The sequence below is a fragment of the Lucilia cuprina genome, chromosome 4, assembly GCF_022045245.1.
Source record: "Lucilia cuprina isolate Lc7/37 chromosome 4, ASM2204524v1, whole genome shotgun sequence".
Lineage (NCBI taxonomy): Eukaryota > Metazoa > Arthropoda > Insecta > Diptera > Calliphoridae > Lucilia > Lucilia cuprina.
Window position 1 is genome coordinate 60,571,685 of NC_060952.1, and position 21,196 is coordinate 60,592,880.

Here is a 21,196-nt window from a genome sequence, read left to right on the forward strand (position 1 = left end):
TGTTGTTTATTTTTTTGCACACCATCTTGAATATCTCTCATCACTTCATCGATGTTATGTATATATTGCATACAATCATCACATATGAATCTAACAAAATTATTTTTAATTTAAAATTCCTAATGAATATTGGTCTATATCCGAACATTTTGCAGAACTATGATAACTTTTTCCACAAACTCCTTCACATTTAATGCCACTTTCGCCTCTAATTGATATTTTGCACTTGTTGCACTCAGCCATTACTGAGTTTTATTTTAGTTCTTATTTTCTTATTATAATTCAGTTTATTAATTAAAATTTTTATATTTCCACAATTATTGAAAGTTGTTTTTTTGTTTTAAATAGTCTTTTTCTATTTTTTAAACTTATAAACATTAAATTTCAATTTTTTGTAGAGCTTTTATAGTTTTTGATCTTCTTTTCTCTCTTTCTACTGAAACGGCAAATATACATAGATAAAGAGGCAGATAAAAAAATGACCACTATATAGACACTATTGGTATTTTTTCATTTAAATAATAATGATCTTTCATTTTTATGCATTCTAGAAAATTATTTGGAGTGTAAGTTGTTGTAAATTATGCTGTTTTTTAATTAAGTTTGCAATTATGTAACAAAGCACCGAATTCCATGTTTGAAAATGTGATTTTCAAAGAAAAATTTTTATAGTTGGAAAGCTGACATTTCCTTCTATTAAACATCATCATTAGTTGTTTTCTAGATTTTTTACCTAAAGGCGGGAGTTAAGAGTCCGAGAAAAGGTATAACAAAAAAATTAAATTTAGTTTATATTAAATTTTATAAAATTTAGTTAATTGTACAAACATTTATGCAAAAACGGGGTCAAATTTTTAATTATAATAAAGAATAATAATAAGAATTTACTATTTTTAATTTAACAAAAATTAAAGAGCAGAATAATTCAAAAATTCTCCGGAATTCTTCTACTATTTGTTACACATATTATCAATCAATATGTATATTAACAATTTCAAAATCAATATATATTACAGACATTTATAGAATAAATTTAAGATACATCTCAGCAAAAAAAGTGAGGAAAAAGAAGTAGAATTTTCACCACAAATAACATACTTGAAATACTTCCAATTTCGGTAAAAAAAAACTACGAATTTTACATTAGCGTGTCATTGGAGGGATGTTGTTCATTTTTGACAACTACACTGGTTTCCCGATTTAACGAATACTCAGTTTAACGAAATCGCGATTTAACGAACGGGAAAATTGTTTCCATTGAGTACCTTATATTACGAATGAATGAGTAAATTTTGTACTCGATATAACGAATTTCTAAAAAAAAATCTATAAAAAGAGGTGAAAATTATATGGAAAGATAACGAAACATCTTTATAAAACAAAAGCAATAACATTAAGATAAGTTCAATTCCCAATTCAATGTGTACAAAATCTACAAAAACAATAATCCTGGAATAGGAATGAAAATAACATTTATAAAATTATTTTCGAAAATATGTATAAATAAAATTTATTAAATATATTTTAATATAAAATTCTTTATTTAAAGGGAAGGGAGCGTTATGATTAATTTAATAATAAAGTGAGAAATGGAAATGTTTGTAATGATAATTATCATAAAATACTTATAATTTTACATCGATTAAAATGGGCATCAAATTCATATTTTTTATAAGAGAAGAATTAATTTTGGAAATGAATTAACTTTAACTTCATTAAACAAAAATATGGTTTTTACCTAATTGTAATAAAATTTTTCACAAAATTAGTTTTGGTTTGATTAACAAAAAAAAATAATTTCTATTTTTTGCACACTGCATCAAAATGCATGGAAATTGTCAAAAACTTTATGGGTGCATTATTTTTATCAATGAATCATAGAAAAGTTGTTATTCGGTTTAACGAATTTTTCGTTTTTACGAATGGGTCTGACATTATATCTTTCGTTAAACCGGGAAAACACTGTATATACTAAATATAATCTTATTTATAGATGCAATAAATATAACTTATTTGAATGTCAAAAAATAAACCGAATTTGTTCATGCTTATGTTAATTTTATTGGTTTTTCACCAAAGTTTGATGTACTTTGAATATGTTATTTGTAGTGACTTTTCTACATTTCTTTCGTCACTTTTAACTGGGTTTTCATTTGTAAGGAAATATTTGGTTTATAAAAGCGAAAACTATACAATTCCATTTTTACATGTGATTAAGATGTCGTTTGTAAAGTATGACATCAATTATTTTTTGCTGGGATATTGTAGCTTGTACTCTAATTTATGGCTAGAAATAGTTATACACCGAAATTTATAAATCCAGAGTTGCCTCACTGCATTTGTAAGTAATTTTTGTAAATCCCATTTTAAACTAGGATAAGAACACGAACTAAAATACATACATATAATCAAATTGAGCTATATTAGTTTTAAAAGTGATTAATTTTTCGATTGTTCCAAAATAAAACTAAAGATTTTTCACAATCAAAAACATTTTTGCGGAAAGTGCTGAAAAAATTGTAAAAAGATGATGAGGTTTGAAGCGTTAAAATAGGGTAAGGAGTATGCCCGATGTGTTCCTAAATAAACATATAAATGTGCATAATGAAGAAAGTCACAATTATTCCTAAACATAATTGTTAATACACAAAAGCATATATAGTACTAAAATTATACAAAAGGCACTTTTTGAATTTTCTATAATATTGAACCCAAAAACATGAAATTAGCATGTAGGGCCTTTTGACTGGGTAAGAACCTATAAAGGAGGACTTTTTCGTTCTACAAAATGTACTTTTTACATTTTCTATAATATTGAACCTAGAAACATGAAATTTAGCATGTAGGACCTTGACTAGGTAAGAACCTATAAAAAGGGGCTTTTTGGTACTTTTTCGATCTACAAAAGGTACTTTTTGAATTTTCTATAATATTGATCTTAGAAACATGAAATTAAGTGTGTAGAGCCAGGATTAGGCTAGAACACATAAAATTGGACTTTTTGGTACTTTTACATTCTACAAAAGGTACTTTTTGAATTTTCTATAATATTGAACCTAGTAACATGAAATTTAGCATGTAGAGCCTTGACTAGGTAAGAACCTACAAAAAGGGACTTATTAGTACTTTTCCGTTCTACAAAAGGTACTTTTTGAATTTTCTACAATATTGAACCTAGAAACATGAAATTAAGTATGTAGAGTCCGGTACTTTTTCGTTTTTCAAAAGGTACTTTTTGAAACTTCTATAATATTGAACCTAGAAGCATGAAATTTAGCATGTTGGGCCTTGACTAGATAAGAAATTGCAAGCTTTTTTGGAAACTGTCCAAAACCTCAGGAATTTGGCAAAAAATTAAGCAAATTCAGAATGTTATTCGCAATAGTATATGAAAGCAGTTTGAATATTAAGAAAGCATACATATAGAGTCAGTGGGAGGCAATTTCATGTTATGAAACATGTAAGCCTTAATTTCTATCATCTAGTAAGAATTGTAATAATTGTAAGGCCATACTGGAAACCGGTTTTTTTTATATTTTAGGATATCTTTGAAACATTGCCGTGGATATTTCAAAAATATAATGCCCATATTCATACTGCCAGGCTTGTTAAAGAGTGGCTTTGATGCCAGAATATAAAAATTTTGGAGTGGCCCCCATAATCTTCTCACCTATTTATACTTAAAAAGGTTTCCGATATTCTTTCTCGTAATGTATGATATAATATGACATAAAAGCCTTAATTGAAGGAACTAAAAAGGCTTGGACCGAAATTTTCTTGCCATTACTTATGAATCTTTATAACTATCATCTAGAATTTGCGGAGTTATATCAAGTAACGGCAGATATGTTCCTTAGTAAATTATTTCTAAAACCTGGTAAAAATATTTATAAAATAAAAAAGTTTCATGAAAAATGCAATTTGTTGTTGTTTTTGTCAATTAAAGATGACGAACCTATTCAAATGATCCAAAAAAATATTGTTCAAAAACGTAGTATTAAAAAAATATATTAAAAATCGGTTATTAACTATTGCACAAATGTTTGTCTATCTAGTGATATATAAGACATCATGGTATTAATTAAAATTAATATAACCAATTAGTCCATTATTTTTTGCAAAATATTAATTTGAATGTAAACAAAGCAGTGAACCTATTTAAGTGAGCGGGAGTATATATATATCTCGTTTAGTGACTAATCGTTTTCTTCAATATGGGTATTATTGGAAAGAGTTTGATATATAAATCTGTGTACACAGTTTTTCATAACCAGCTGTACTTTGAAAAGTACTTTGAAGTTTTAAGGACATAAGATATCAAAAGATGGAATTCCAAATTTATACAAAAAGAAGTGAAAATCTTAAAGAAAATTTGTCACATAAAAGTAGTTAAAAGTTTTTGTATCGACAATGAGACCTTTTTAAATTCAATTACTATATTTTTTCTCTGAGTAAAGTATATAATATAGATAAAATGTACAGATATCCAGCCTCCATTTGATATCAAAATTACCATCGTACAATACATATATATTCTTTAAATATACGTTTGAAATTAATTGTGAGTCCTTAAAACTTTGAAGTCCGTTTATAAGAGCTGGAGTACGCAGATACATATATACATATCCCAAGAAATACACTTAAGGTTCTATCAAGTCTGTTGTGCCTCAGGTGGGAATCGAACCCATCACATCCGGTCTACCAGATATCCGGTCAAATTTTCAATGTGTAAAAGTTTTTTTTTCAAAATTGTTACAGTGTGTAATATAACATACAGCATGCACTAAGGAAGGATTTATATTTGTTGTTGGATTGTATCAAAATAAATTTATTTTTATTCTAAAAAATTAAATTTTTGCTTGCAAAGCAAAAAATAATTTTGATTATAAGCAGCGTTAAATTTAATATATTAGTAACCACTTGCAGTAAAATTCACATTTACTAAAAATATTTTAACATCTTCACATTTTAATATTATTGCTACTAAAAATTGCAACATAACATTGACATTTCTAGCAGCACAAATTCACAGAACTCGTTTTCAACCTGTTGTGCAGCAATCGAAATACACACATGGACAAAAAAATAAATACATGTCCTTTCAATACATTTTCGATTATAAAATTTTCATGTATCTGTAAATGTAAATGGCAATACTGCGTTATTTAAATGGTTCGATATGGCAATACTATTTATTGTTAAAAAACCAAGCAGAATGATCATCCATTTTCAAATTTTGCGATTTTCGTTTGTAGGGAGCTTTCGTTGTATGGACAAAAAAATAAATACATTTTTTTGATATTTGAATTTTAAAGTTTTTAATAGGTTTCTTTTAAAGGTTTGTGATTTTTTTTGGAATTCTCATTTAGTTCTTGTAAACTAAAAAGAAATTTATTAAGTAGATGGGTCGAGGCAAGCATTGTACCGTGGAGGAGAGGAGAATAGCGTTGGCGCTAAGAAATAAGGGAAAAAGTCTTCGTTTTATTGGTGAAACCTTGAGTCGTTCCTTGTATTTTGTTCAAAATGCCCTCAAAGAACAACCTTCAGTTGAACACCGTGGAAGACCAAAGAAAACATCACCAACAACGGATACTCGTATTATTACTATGGCTAAAAAAGACCCCTTCATTTCTTCCAGAGCCATTTCTGCAGAGATTGGTAACGTAGTTTCATCAAGAACGGTACGTAGAAGACTATATAATGCCAATTTACCTGGTAGAATAGCCAGAAAAATTCCTTTGCTCAGACAGAAAAATTTAAAGGCACGACAAACTTTCGCCAGAACTCATTCCAATTGGTCCGGGCCAGAAGGTGAAAAGAAGTGGCGCAATATCTTATGGACCGACGAAACTAAAATTAATTTGTTCGGCAACGACTCGGCTAGGAATGTTTGACGCCCAAAAGGTAAAGAATTTCACGTTCGTTTCACGAAAAACTGTTAAACACGGCGGGGGTAACATAATGGTTTGGGGTTGTTTTTCGTGGAACGGCGTTGGTCCTATACACCGAATTTCCGACACTTTGAAAGGGACATCTTTGAAAATATTATGTTGCCCTATGCAAGTGAAAATATGCCTCTCAGGTGGGTTTTTCAACAGGATAATGATCCGAAACACACGTCAAAATTGTGTCAGGATTGGTTCAGAGATAATAGTGTTGTCGTAATGGACTGGCCGAGTCAATCACCTGACCTGAACCCGATCGACAACCTTTGGGGGGAGTTATAGCGAAGAATAGGAAAAGAAAATTTCCAAAATAGGGATCAGCTGTGGACCTTTGTTCAGAAAACGTGGTACGAAATACCGGTGGAGACCTGTCGTAAATTGATCGCCAGTATGACAAAAAAGGATGGACAAAGTAATTCAAAATAATGGTGGATACACAGGATACTAGTGAATTACAGTTAAAAGTAACAAAAAATTTAAAAAAAAAATTAATTAGATTTGCTTTTCTGGTACCTTAGGTGGATGTATTTATTTTTTTGTCCACTTATTTAATCTGTGTTAAAACATTTTTAAGAAGACTTAACTTTATTTATGATTTAATAAACTTTGTATGTCGTATTTTTTATACAAATCATTAAAGAAAATGAATTAGGATGTTTAAGTACAAATCGATTAATTTGCGGTATTTTTCACCTTTGATGGAAAACTATTATTAATTCAACGAGTAAACCGCTAACTGTATTTAAACTTTGTTAGCTTAAGGTAATATATAAATAAAGGAAAAGAAATCTCCTTTTATAAAACTAATAATTATCCTTTGAGTTTTATTCTTTTTGTGCATTACACTGAACCATATCGGATTGTCGCTGAAACAACAATATATTAAACTAGTTTTAAACAAAAAATGTAGATTTATCTTTATCTGAAAAAGCCGCCCTAAGGTTTATAGTCGGGCGAGGCCGAACATATAATACCCTACACCTGTATTCGAATAATTTTTGATGAGGGCTTTTTATATGGGCTAGAGTCAAATGAGGCCCCAAATTTATAAACTTCATGAGGGTCATTAAGACTAGTATAGAATTTGGTTTTGCAGCTTTTCGTCGTGATGATAGTATATTAAACATAATTATGAATTTAAAAGCCCTATGGACGGACATAGCTAAATCGAAAATGAATCTGAGCCGATTGGTATACTTTAAGGTGGCTATAGGACCAATATTATTACAAACATCATCACAAACACCCCACTAAAGTGGTGGAGGTTGTCTCGGATTTTTGCTCATATCTCCGTTATTTACCGACCGATTTTGCTGATTTTAAATAGCGATCTTCTCGAAAGCATGTCTAATAGAATTATTGAAGATTCGAATCTCGCCGATATCTGGGGTCCTCTAAAAACTGATTTCAACAGACAGCGGACAGACAGACAGACGGACATGGCTTAATCGACTCCGCTATCTATAAGGATCAAGAATATATATATTTTATAGGGTCGGAAAATTATATTATAGAAATTACAAACGGAATGACAAACTTATAATACCCTTCTCATGAAGGTGAAGGGTATGAAAACAAAATTTCTCTTTCAATAAATTTGTATTGATATTTATTCATATAAATTTCTATTGAAATTAAAATAAAATTGAAAAACTACAATCTTATTTATGAACTACAATACTTATTTATGAAAATAAATCAAAAATATCAAACACTTTTTGCTTTCAATGTACTTTTTTAAAAAAATAATTTATTTGACAATTTTTTTTTTTCATTTGCCAGGAAAAAATGTTCTGGCTAAAACCTGCAAGTTCTGGCAAAGAGGAAATAATTTTAATTCCTCAAATTTGTTCTTTTACAATTTCTGGTAAAAACCTGCAAACTTGACAAGTAAAGGAACAAAGCTAAAAATACATACAAAATCTATTTTATAAGCCATTTATAAAAGAAGAATTTTGTTGTTTTTGTTGTTGTAACAGCTCGACTGTGGCCGATAGTTCTTTCCTGGGGAAAAAACTTTCGGTTGATATAGCTGTCGCTGGCTGTCGCGAAGATCCAATTGTCGTGGGAACGAGAGTTTTGTTTGTGAATAAGGGGGTAAATATTGAAATATCTGCTACTAGACAATGGATATTGGACGGTACACGGCATCCAATAATTCAAGAGTTGTTAAAAAAACTTTTATTAAAAATTTTACGTTATACCTATATATTCTACATTATTTCATACAATTAAAAAAAATGTTTCTGAAATGTTATGCTACGTTCAGACCTATCAAATATTTCACGAAAAAATCTTAACCACTATGTTTTGTAAATTCAGTATTAATTCTACATGATTTTTATAATTGCAAATAATATCGAAACAAATAATAACTAATGTTGTCAAAGATATATTTGTACAATTCACAATCGATGTTGTAGCGTTGTATGTCAGCTGCTGCTACAGTAGTCATAACAATGTTGTTGGTATTTTCTATGCAAAATCTCTATGCAACTCTTACGACAATTTTTCATATGTTTTTCTAATGTCGTAAGAAAGTTCAGTGTTGTCAATTGTTTATTTCAGCATATAAATAAAAAATTCAATCGATTTTGGCATAAAAAACGATAAAGTGGTAACACAGAAATTACAAACAAACTGCTGTTTGCCAAAACAAAAATAAAGTTTTATTAAAAACTGTTTATTTATTAGTTTAAAATGTGGAATAATGAAAATAATAGAATTTTAAATAAAAAGAAATTAATTTGGTTTATTTTGCTCGCTTAATTAGTTTAATATTATTTATTTATTTATTTGATTTTTTTATCTTCTGACATTGTTTTTGTTTTTTCATTGTGAACATAAACTTAACTTGCTGCAAAGATCTGTTCACAATCACTTTTACTAAACTTTAGTAGGTACAATATACACCTTGACTGTGAATTGAACAATTATGTTTGTGCAAATAAATATGATTTAAAGGAAATCATAATGTCGATTTTTTACATCAAGCCATTGTGTCAAATATTTGACAGTACTAATACTGCAACATTATTCCATACAATTTTCGTGAAATTTCTTAAAGAAGTTTTCACGTCAAATTTTGAACAAAGTACCTAGCATTATGTGGAATCGTTCAAAAATCATAAATCAGTTTTAAACCTTGTGCTTAATATAAAATTCAATAAAAAAATATTTCTTGCCCAGCGGAAAAAATTGTAGGACTTTGATGCTTTGCAAAACAATGCTAAACAATTATTAAAATTTAAAAATGATTGGGTTTGCAATTATTTTTATATATTGCCTCTTTCTATAATATTTAGTTGCATTTTTATGAACTTAAAACCGGAAAATGCTTCCATAGGCTTTGTAGATTGACTGAATAGTTAATTATTGATTAGAATTTTTAATCATTTTTATACAAATTTGTTTTATAAAACTAAATTCTTATGAATATGTTCCTAAAACTTTTATAATCATTCTTAAGATCTTCTAATATGAAATCTTTATTAAAATATCATAATAGGCCTATAACAGATGACAGTTTAATAGGCCTTTTTATGTAAGCCTTCTATCAACCCTCTAATGTGCTTCTGACTACAAAATAATGCCTTTAGTAAGACCTCTTTATTCTTTTCTCCCGCTGGAAGCTTTTAACAGAAATTTTTTGTTTTTATATACAGATACATATGTACATACCTATCTGCTCCGGCACAGGACAACATTTTATTAATGCGAATAACGTGGAAAGGATGTAAGCGCATTCTGATGTGGAATTGATCTTTGCCGCAGTATTTAACTAAATACTTATTGCAACAAATACGTCCAGCTTCTAAAGCTTCACTACTTAGTTGTTCATACTCATCAGATACTAAATGAACGCAAAGAGGAAAATCTTCTACAGAAGCCTTCTTTCTGCCTAAATCAAAAATACGAATTTTGGGATCTGGCACACCACGACAGAAACGAGATTTTGGATACGGCTTGTTTTTGCAGTAACGATAGCTAAATAATAATAAATATTAATAACAGTTTACTTTATTTAATGTTTAGTAGACATACCATCTCGCTGGACGACGACCCATTTTAATTCCTAAATTGCAACAATTAACAATAATACAGCATTAATTTAATTTCATAGAATTAATATAATAAGGTATGAAGTTCAAAATTATATATAAACACAAAAAACTCATGATGGAAGCGGATCAATTATTCACACATACCTTTATCAAGGAGGTCACAAAAAGAAAGACTCAAACGCAATAGGAAATTATTAAACACACCCTAGGAAGTGTCTCGAAACAAAAATTTCTTTTTATATGTAACCAAGTCTACACTTGATGTTACACCAAATACATCATCAAACCCAGAGTAAATTAATAAAGTCGCGACATTTCTTGTTGTACAATAACATCTACAACAAACACATGTATTTTGTTATTGGAATAATTCAAGATTGTGTTAAAATAAAATTTAAGAAAAATTTCCTTTAACAACAATGTGAACAAAACATAAATAAAAATATTACTTTTAAGTTGATAATATTAAGGATATTATTATATATAATACAATTTATAACACTTTTAAACCACTTTAAAACCACATTTAATTCACTTTTTCAACTCTTCACAAATTTTAACAAATATCAAAACATATTTTAAAAATGGCGACATCAAAAATGTTAACAATTTTCAAAACAAATTTTGACTACTTATTTCATTTATCTAGTTAAAAAAATAGTCAGCTGTTCAAGTGATGCTACTTTATTAATTTAATTTACATCGAACATAATCTTTTTACGTTACACAAGTAATTAGTAATGTATAACTTTTATCAACAACTTCACAAATAAAAAAAATTTCCTAAAATTACACTGTTTTTCTTTTTACATCCTTATAAACAGCCTTATTAATTGTTGTACAACATCTTCAACAATTAAAAAAGTACCAAAATCTCGCTACAGTCGTAATTCAGGTCTGAGTTGGGGAACAACTCTCGCGTCATCGCGATTATTTCTTAAACGCGTTCAGGCTTGTGTTTGTTGCCTGGCTTTCGACAGTTTTGCGTCTCGCTCGCACTGGTGTAATGTATTACTTCATATAACTGTTCAAAGTTGTATGTTGTCTACATTAACCTCGTGCTTTCGTATTACCTCAAGTGAGGTTATGTTTTATTGGTGGAGACCATAGAATACTCAAACGTTTTTAACTGGTGGAGACCATAAAATACTCACGATATAACCTGGTGGAGACCATAAAATACTCACGATATAACCTGGTGGAGACCATTTAAACTCAAATATATACTGGTGGAGACCATTAATACTTTTGATGAAATCAAGTCCGGATGCTCCAACTTCCTATATGAAGGTATAGGTCTATTGGTGGGGTTTTCTCTGTACAAACGTGTGATAACCTGGCAATATGAGTGCTTGATGCACCGCCATCCTAATCAAAACCCAAAAAAAAAAAAAAAAAATCTCGCTACTTTATTAAATATTGTTATTTATTATTTTATATTTTAAATATTTGTTAATTAAATATTGTGTTAAGTATGTTTAACAAATATACTTCAACAATTTATACCAATTTGGAGAAATAACACACAATTGATTTTTAATATATAAGTTCAACTGAGAAATACTGCTATTTTATAGTTATTTTTTCAATTATTTAAATTTTTATAAAAAATAGCTACATATAACAAGCAAATACTTAAAATATTTATTATTATTAGAATAAATGTAAGTGGCAACACTGATTCATGCATTCAAAAGAACGCACTTTACACCCCATGTCCATATTAGACAAATATTTATCAAGGTACTTGACAAAACGTCGGCCGATAAATTGTCAGTTTTTTTATGTTAATGCATAAAGGTAACAAAATTCTGATTTTATCCCGACAACTTTAATTGAAATAATGCTATATTTTATAAAAAATTAAATGCAAATTTTCTAAATAAACACTTATTTACATATAGTAGTACATATAGGCGAAACTGAAGCAGTTTTCAAACAAAAATTTTATTCTCTTCACACAAACGATCTCTGAGAGAATAAATCAAACTTGTGAGAACTGAACGCACTCACTAAACTTCAAATTTTCTTCGCAAAATTGCGAGGATATTAGCTCTTATTAGTTTTTCTTATCACTTAAACTTAATCTTTATTATTTTTTGCAACAATTTTCATTTATTTAAAACCCCAAATATAGCTTTTATTTTACAAACAAAAAAAAATTTATTTAATTAACTAATATTTTTATTCACTAGCATATAAAATTCCATTAATTTTGTTATAATATGTAATCTTATAAAAATTAAAGATCTGGCAACTCTTGTTGTTCGTTGTTTTATCTTGTCATTTATCTTATTTATTAAAGCGCACTTTTATATTAGTTTAATCAATTTTCTATAATAAAGAAAATTTATTTGATGATTTTAAAAAAAAATCATGGAAATAATTATATCGCTTTTATTTTTACTACCACTTTTTTGGGAACAATGTTGTATTATTAAGTATTTCTAATAAGTTTTCAGCAACAGTTATAGTTGCACTAGTGTTTAATGGAACGTATGAATTCTAGAACTCGTTGAAAATTTTAAAAACAGTAATGTCTTTATATAGAAAAGCATTTCACATAAACTGGAATAATTTCTAGTTTATGTGAAATTTAATAAACAAAGAATTGAAGTGAAAGAAAATTTTTTTCAAACATAAAAAATCTATGCGTACAGGAATCTGTGGACCATTAGTATTAACATTAATATTAACTATACTCAGTTTTTCATAATTAGCTTTTATGCTCCAGTAAAAGGACTTTAAAGTTTAAAAGACATTTAATTTCAAATGATGAAAATTCCAAAATTTATTAATAAGTAATTTCAAATGAAGCTGAGTTCCTCTGCTTCGAAATAATATATTTTATTTCAAATCATCAAGATCATCAAGAAATAATTGGAAATCTTAAAGAAAATTTGTCACAAAAAAGTAGGGAGCAAATTAAGTGTTCTAATCCAGCTGATTTTAAAATTTTTTTTTTTACTACCTTGTAGCATTTTACGTTTTGAGTGCAGTGATGGAAAAAAAATTATCTGCTCTATTAGGGTCCGGGAGTTATGGGCCTCCAAAGTTTTGATATATAATTGCATATATCTTGATCAATGATAAACGGATATGGTCGATATGGGTATCATTGGAAAGGTCTTTGAAAGAGCTTTGCATTGATATGTAAGATGACAAATATAATTAACCCATTGAGAGCCAGGGTCAATTTTTATGATTTTTTCTTTTGACTTTTTTTAATAAAGTACCGTTATCTCTAAAACATACCGATATAACGGTACCTCGTCTCACATGAAAGTTTGTAGACAACATTTGGGGCTTTCCTTTGATATATGTTTGAAAGCTATAACCCATGCAGGAGTTATTTAAGTTTAAAATTTCATATTTTAGTCAATTTTATAAATCTCAAGTCCTTATTATTTTATACGGTCGATATGAGTATCAGTGGATATGTCTCAGATATACCTTTCAACTGATGTATGTTGTAACTTATATCATTAACCCATTGAGAACCAGGATCAATTTTTATATATTTTTCATTTAATTTTTTACAAAAGTACCGATATTACAAAAATAAACGATGTAAGGGTACATCATCTAACATGAAATTGTGTAGATAACAGTTGGAGCTTTTTAGAATATACGTTTAAATTCTGTAAGTTATGAAGTCCAGGAGTTTTTTAAGTTAGTTCAGAAAGTAAGCTTATCTAGGTGAAAGGATGAAATAAAACGTAATGACGGTGAAATTTTGTGAAATGAGAAATGAAATGAAGGTACAGTTTGGTGAAAAGTTTTAATTGAGGAAAATAATGTAAGACTGCGCCGCAGGCGAAAAATTATTTCAAAACAAGTAGGAAAGTATAGTCGGGCATGGCCGACCATATGACACCCTACACCATGAGTATAGTTTTACAATTTTTACTTTTATAAAATTTTTATTTTTTGTAAAGAAACTTTTATGTTGAATATTACCATAATTCCAAAATATTTAAGCCATTTATTGATAAAAAACTAAAATTTCTAAATGAGGCTTTATATAGGTCAAATATGGGCCGATCCTCTGTAAATTTGGGAAAAGGATATATTTCTAAATAACAGTTAGTTTTGTTGAATTTCATTGCGATACAAATGGTTACAAGTCAATTTTAGGCGTTTAAGTCATTTTTTGAAGGGGGGTTTGTATGGGGGCTAGGGTCAAATATAGGCCGATCCTTACGAAAATCTGCAGTATCATTTATACTTATATAAAACTTATTTGTGCCAATTTTTAGAGAGATAGCAGAATATTTGACGTAATTATAGCATAAAAAGTTCAAATCGGGAGGTACGGTTGTATGGGGGCTAGGTGAAATAATGGACCGATTTCAACCATTTTCAATAGGCTTCGTCCTTGTGCCAAAAAACATGCTTGGTCCAAATTTCATCAAATTATCTTGAAAATTGCGGCCTGTATCTTGCGCACAAGGTTTACATGGACAGCCAGCCAGCCGGACAGACGGACGGACGGACGGACATGTCTTAATCGACTCAAAAAATGATTCTGAATCGATCGGTATACTTTAAGGTGGGTATTGGACCAATATTTTTGTATGTTACAAACATCAGCACAAACGTATAATACCCTCCCCACTATAGTGGTGTAGGGTATAAAAAGTAAGAAATAGTCAAAAATTTAAAAAAAGTAAAAAGAGTCTAAAAATCGTAAGAAGTTAGAAAAAGTCGAAAAGTCGACTATTTATAAAATACTAAAAGTCTAAGTGTCGACTTTTAACTAAATGAAAACAGTCAAAAAATGGACTTTGCATAAAATGAAAAAGTCAAAAAAGTCGGTTTTTAACTAAATGCAAAAAGTCGACTTTTCGTTTCAACAATAGAACCCTAATTACAATTAACCGAAATATATTTGAATTACATGTGTTCACTCTGCTTTAAACACGACGATTATAAATTTTTCGTTTTTTTTATCGATTCGAAAGTTACAGAACACAGACACTGGCTGACTGGTTGATTTAAATAATATGGACTATATTGTATATCAATCAAAAGATATTTCAAATACCATTGCATTGATATCCATCTTGTATAATAAATAGTCAATCTATATAAATATTCCATAAAAAACCAATATTTTTTTAAAATATTATTTTTTAAACTTATCTAACTTCTGCATTTCATGAGTTAAGTCTTTCAAACATATAACATATGAAAGCTTAAAATGTTCTATATAAAATTTCATGTGACATAAAGTACATTTATATCGATTTATTTTCGAGATAACGGTACTTTAGTAAAAAAATAAAAAAACTATATACAAATTGACCCTGGCTGTCAATGGGTTAATGATATAAGTTAAAATATACATCAATTGAAAGGTATTACAGAGACCTATCCACTGATACCGATATTAACCATATCAAATAATAAACACTTGAGATTTATAATTACATGATAAAAATCAAAATTTACAAAAATATAAAATGTTAAACTTAAATAACACCTGCATTTCATGGGTTATAGCTTTCAAACATATATCAAAGGAAAGCCCCAATTTTTGTCTACAAACTTTTATATAAGATGAGGTACCGTCATATCGATATGTTTTAGAGACAACGGTACTTTTTAAAAAAAAAAGTCAAAGGAAAAAACAAAAAACAAAAAATTCACCCTGGTTCTCAATGGGTTAATAATATTTGTCATCTAACACATCAGTGGACTGCTCTGTCAAAGACCTTTCCAATGATACCCATATCGACCATATCCATTTATCAGTGATCGAGATATATACAATTATATATCAGACCTTTGAAGGCCCACAACTCCCGAACCTTAATAGAGCGGATAATTTTTGTTCCTTTGTTGAAGTCACAAGAACAAGTACTATCATGTGGTATAAACAAAAGTTTTAAAATCAGCTGGATCAGAACGCTTAATTTAAGCCAAAAGAAATATCAACCATCTCTCTCCCAAAATCAAAAGTTTCTCAACAAAAGTTTCCTAGTGTGAACCAGGTGATAGCAACGAAAAATAACAACGGCAGAGAAAAAAAATAGAGTTTTTGGGAATTAAGTGGCAACACCAAATATATTACACTTACACTTGGCATTGTGAAATATATTACACTTATTAAGAACTTATATTTCACTTATTAAGGCATTTTGTAGATTCGACATTATATTGGTTGCATGATCATCAGAACTGAGAATGGACATATTATCGGTAAATATTGATGTTGTACAGTTCGCTGGAATATCCTTAGCAATATCCTTGAGGACAACCAGCTGTTATATTTATTACTTGTGATTTGGTTTTTCTTATATACAGTGTCTCACAAAGGTATTCGAATTTGGTTGTACTTTGAAAAGAAACATAATTTAATAATATTTTTTGTGTGTGAAATGAATAATTAATTGATTTAACTTTTTTTAAAAAAAGTCCATAAAATTGCCTCACAAAAGTATTCGAATTTTTCCTGTATTTCATATATCACTATATTTCATGAAACACAAAAATTATAAACGAGTGTGTTTTTTTGATTAAAATTATGTTAAGGGGTTACTATCAACCGAAATTGTATATTTTCACCATATTTGCAATTTTTTTTTTCCTTTTTTTTAGAAAAAAACCAAACATTAATATGAGGATTTAATACACCCCTTGAGGTATATAAAAATAATAATTTTTGTTATAAGGATATGTACTTAAAAGTTCCAGGAAGTATTTTTGGTGTCGTTCTTCAGTTTCTAATTGAATTGTATGGATTTTAAGTCCCCTTTCGTACCACAAAGTTGGCTAGTATACATTCATGTACATATTAGCACTAATATATTTTAAACTTTCAATATATTATATCGGCATACAATTCCAATAATGCCTTTACAAAACGCCATCCTATACAGTAGATTTCAGTTTTTACTATTCGAAACTTTCACGCTTATGTTGCCCATTACAATAACAATGTAAGTCTAAAATTTTGGTTTTAATTTGATCATAGTAATCAATATTTAAACTGATATCGATGTTTTTGAGTTAGACCATAATGGTATAGTGGCATCAGCCCGGTATATAAAAATAATGATACTACCATATTGAATGGTGTTTCTTCGAGGCATGTTTTGAGTTGTACACTTCCACAAAACATTGAAAACTTAAAATATATAAAAACTGATATTTAAAAGAATATATACAAGAAAACTTTCCCCGAAAATTTTTGACCCATGTATTATGAAAAAGTGTATAAAATAATAAAGGAAATTTTTAAATGCCTATGTGTAGTTCAATGATACTATTACATATATATGTACAATTTCTCATACATATGTAATTTGAAATTTTCACAGCGTATTATAGTATGTCTGGAATAGGCATAGGCATCCCTTGGTTTTATCTGTGGAAAAAATAAAAGTACTACAATTTTTGACAAAAATCACAATTTTACTGATATTACATAAAAAAGGGTATAAATCCCCAAAAATTGTGGACCAAATGGGCCATAAATATATCATTTCGGTTAATAGTAACCTTTTAAAACAATTTAAAGCATAAATACCATTCGATTCTAAAATTGGTGTTTCGTATAATATGATCAAATATGAAATACAGGAAAAATTCGTATACTTTTGTGAGGCAATTTTATAGACTTTTTTAAAAAATGCTAATTTAATTTAAGTATATGTAAATTTTTCAAGTTTTAAAAAGCGTGATATCAAACTAAAGGACTGCCTAAACAATATAACAAATTAATTTATTTTTTTGCACACAAAATATATTTTTAAAATTGGTTTTTTTTCATAGTTTACCTAAATTTGAATACTTATGAGAGACACTGTATATAAAAATGAATGCGTGTTTATTTGCATGTTTATATGTTTGTATGTTTGAACGCTATAGACTACTAAACGGCTAAACCGATTTGCTTGAAATTTTCACAGCGTATTCCTGTATGTCTGAAATAGCTAATAGGCTACTTTTTACAAGTGGGCGAGAAGCCACGCCCACATTAAGAAAATATAAAATTCGTATATTTTAAATAATATAACAGTTTGTTGGAGGCACTTTAGTGTCAATATGATTATATGGGATAAAAAGTGGACGGACTGGCGTTGAAGGGCGTGGCACCTCCCATATAAATTAAATACAAAAATTCGGAAATACAAAAATTGGAAACTATTACAGTTAGAATCATTAATTTTTGCACGAATAACTTTAACATCCATGTAAACATTTTGGGTAAAAAATTGGTGGACTACCCATATAAATTAAATACAAAAATTCGTCTATCTTAGAAACTTAGAATATAAAATTTTTGCACAAATAACTTTAACATCCATGTAAACATTTTGGGTAATAAATTGGCGGACTATACATAAGGGGAGCGGCATCTCCCATATTAATTAAAGTCAAGTGGGCGAGGAGCCATGCCCACATTAAGAAAATATAAAATTGGGAGGACTTATAAGCAAAAAACAATCAGCTGCTCTGTTAACACTACCTTATAATTAATAATCTCTATGAAGAAAACAAACTTTTTTCAACTTTATCAAACTTTTTTTCAGAGTTGCATGGAAAGGCACTTTTTTGTGTATACACGTGGATAAGTAAATAAAAAAATATAAACAAAGAAGAAAATACATAAAAAACGTAAACAAAAAGATAACAAACCATAACAAACTCATTGAATATTTGTGAAATATTTAAATATCCAAACAAAAATAAAAATCTTCTTTGAGCACTAAATCTGAAATGTGTTATTAATAGCGAATCGAAAAACGAATCAATATTAAGTGTTCTTCAAAGTACTTTCTACGAAATGCTGTGATGTAACAAACTTTGAAGATTTTACAAATTTAACAAAGGTGTTTATGATTAAAAAATTAAAAATGTTCGTTGAGCAGGAAAACTATAATATGTGATCGATAGGGTATTAATAGACAAATCAAACCGTATAAAGATTTTTTTCCTGAGTACTTGCTATTAGCCGGTATAACGTAACAAACTTTGACAAATTTGCAAAATTTAATGAAAAAGTTTTTATATTCAAAAATTTTTAAATATTCGTTGAGCAGCAAAACTAAAATATGTCATTGATAGGGGATCAATAAACAAATCGAACCGTATATAGATTATTTTCCTGACTACTTGCTATGCTCAACGAATATTTTAAAATTTTTGAGTATACAAACTTTTTCATTAAATTTTGCAAATTTGTCAAAGTTTGTTACGGTATACCGGCTAATAGCAAGTACTCAGGAAAAATCTATATATATATTATAGTTTTCCTGCTCAACGAACATTTTTAATTTTTTAAGCATAAACACCTTTGTTAAATTTGTAAAATCTTCAAAGTTTGTTACATCACAGCATTTCATAGAAAGTACTTTGAAGAACACTTAATACTTAGATTGATTCGTTTTTCGATTCGCTATTAATAACACATTTCAGATTTAGTGCTCAAAGAGGATTTTAATTTTTATTTGGATATTTAAATATTTCACAAATATATCAATGAGTTTGTTATGGTTTGTTATCTTTTTGTTTACGTTTTTTATGTATTTTCTTCTTTGTTTATATTTTTATGTACTTATCCACGTGTATACACAAAAAGTATATATCCGTGCAACTCTGAAAAAAGTTTGCCAAAAATCCACCTGTTTGTTTTCTTCTTGTACGTAATAAAATAAACTTCATACATCTCGTTACTTGTCAAAAAAAAATTGAAACAACCTTCTATATTTTTTAAATCATGTTTTGAACGCTATATATATAGACTACTAAACGGCTGAACCGATTTCAGCCGTTTAGTAGTCTATAGCGTTCAAACCATGATTTAAAAAATATAGAAGGTTGTTTCAATTTTTTTTTTTTTTTTTTGACAAGTAACGAGATGTATGAAGTTTATTTTATTTGTACATATTCAAAAAAGCGTTGCCACATTAAAAAAGTGTATAAAATAATAAAGGAAATTTGTAAATGCCTATGTGTAGTTCAATGATACTATTACATATATATGTATTACATATATATGTAGGCTTTACAATTTAGATTTAGGCTTTAAATTTAAGTTATAAATTTAAAAAAATTTCTTGAATAAAATTTTATTTAATTTATGAAAAAAATCAAAATTTTAGTTTTTTTCTTTATGATGGCCACAGACTCCACCTTCTTCTTCTATCCGAGAAAAAATAAAAAAGGAAAGACATTTTGTTTTGTTGATACCGAGAAACCTCGGTTACCAATATGGTTTCCCAACTTTAACAAATTGTTCAGCAATTTGTTTGCCTATATACAATTTTTTTTAAAGCTATTTGTTTTTGTTCGCATTTCCTCTTCTTCTTCCCAAATGCAAAAAAATTCCCCTTTTCTCATTATTGCCACCTGTTTTGTGTTCTTCTTCTTTAATTTAGTAGCTTTACTACATGGTGCACACGACAGAAAAACAATTTTTTTTTATTTTAAATAAAAAAATTTTTTAAATTTTTCCGGACTGCGAGAGTACAAAGCACCATTCCAAAAGCACTCAGGAAAAAAATCTATATACGGTTCGATTTGTCTATTGATCCTCTATCGATGGTTTTGCTGCTCAACGAATATTTTAAAATTTTTGAGTATAAAAACTTTTTCATAAAATTTTGCAAATTTGTCAAAGTTTGTTTTGCTGCTCAACGAATATTTTAAAATTTTTGAGTATAAAAACTTTTTCATAAAATTTTGAAAATTTGTCAAAGTTTGTTACGTTATACCGTCTTATGGCAAGTACTCAGGAAAAAAATCTATATACGGTTCGATTTGTCTATTGATCCTCTATCGATGACATATTTTGGTTTTGCTGCTCAACGAATATTTTAAAATTTTTGAGTATAAAAACTTTTTCATTAAATTTTGAAAATTTGCACAAGTTTGTTACGTTATACCGTCTTATGGCAAGTACACAGGAAAAAATCTATATACGGTTCGATTTGTCTATTGATGACCTATCGATGAGTATAAAAACTTTTTCATTAAATTTTGCAAATTTGTCAAAGTTTGTTACGGTATACCGGCTAATAGCAAGTACTCAGGAAAATAATCTATACACGGTTCGATTTGTCTATTGATCCCCTATCGATGACATATTTTGGTTTTGCTGCTCAACGAATATTTTAAAATTTTTTAGTATAAAAACTTTTTTATTAAATTTTGCAAATTTGTCAAAGTTTGTTACGG

General features: G+C 28.5%; 2 protein-coding genes across 3 annotated transcripts in view; both read right to left on the minus strand.

The window, feature by feature from the left end:
• LOC111680578 (60S ribosomal protein L10) overlaps positions 1-10,272 on the minus strand; it is a 17,448-nt gene extending 7,176 nt beyond the window's left edge. Inside the window, exons 1-3 of the mRNA XM_023442246.2 lie at positions 10,154-10,272; positions 9,990-10,020; positions 9,627-9,932 (exon numbers count right to left, since the gene is read on the minus strand). Coding sequence (XP_023298014.1) covers positions 9,627-9,932; positions 9,990-10,012 — 329 coding nt within the window. The 5' untranslated portion in view covers positions 10,013-10,020; positions 10,154-10,272. The remainder of the gene's footprint in view (positions 1-9,626; positions 9,933-9,989; positions 10,021-10,153) is intronic.
• The window catches only part of LOC111689226 (synaptosomal-associated protein 25), a 648,407-nt gene that overhangs the window by 180,441 nt on the left and 446,770 nt on the right, over positions 1-21,196 (minus strand). The gene's annotated exons all lie outside the window — the stretch shown is intronic.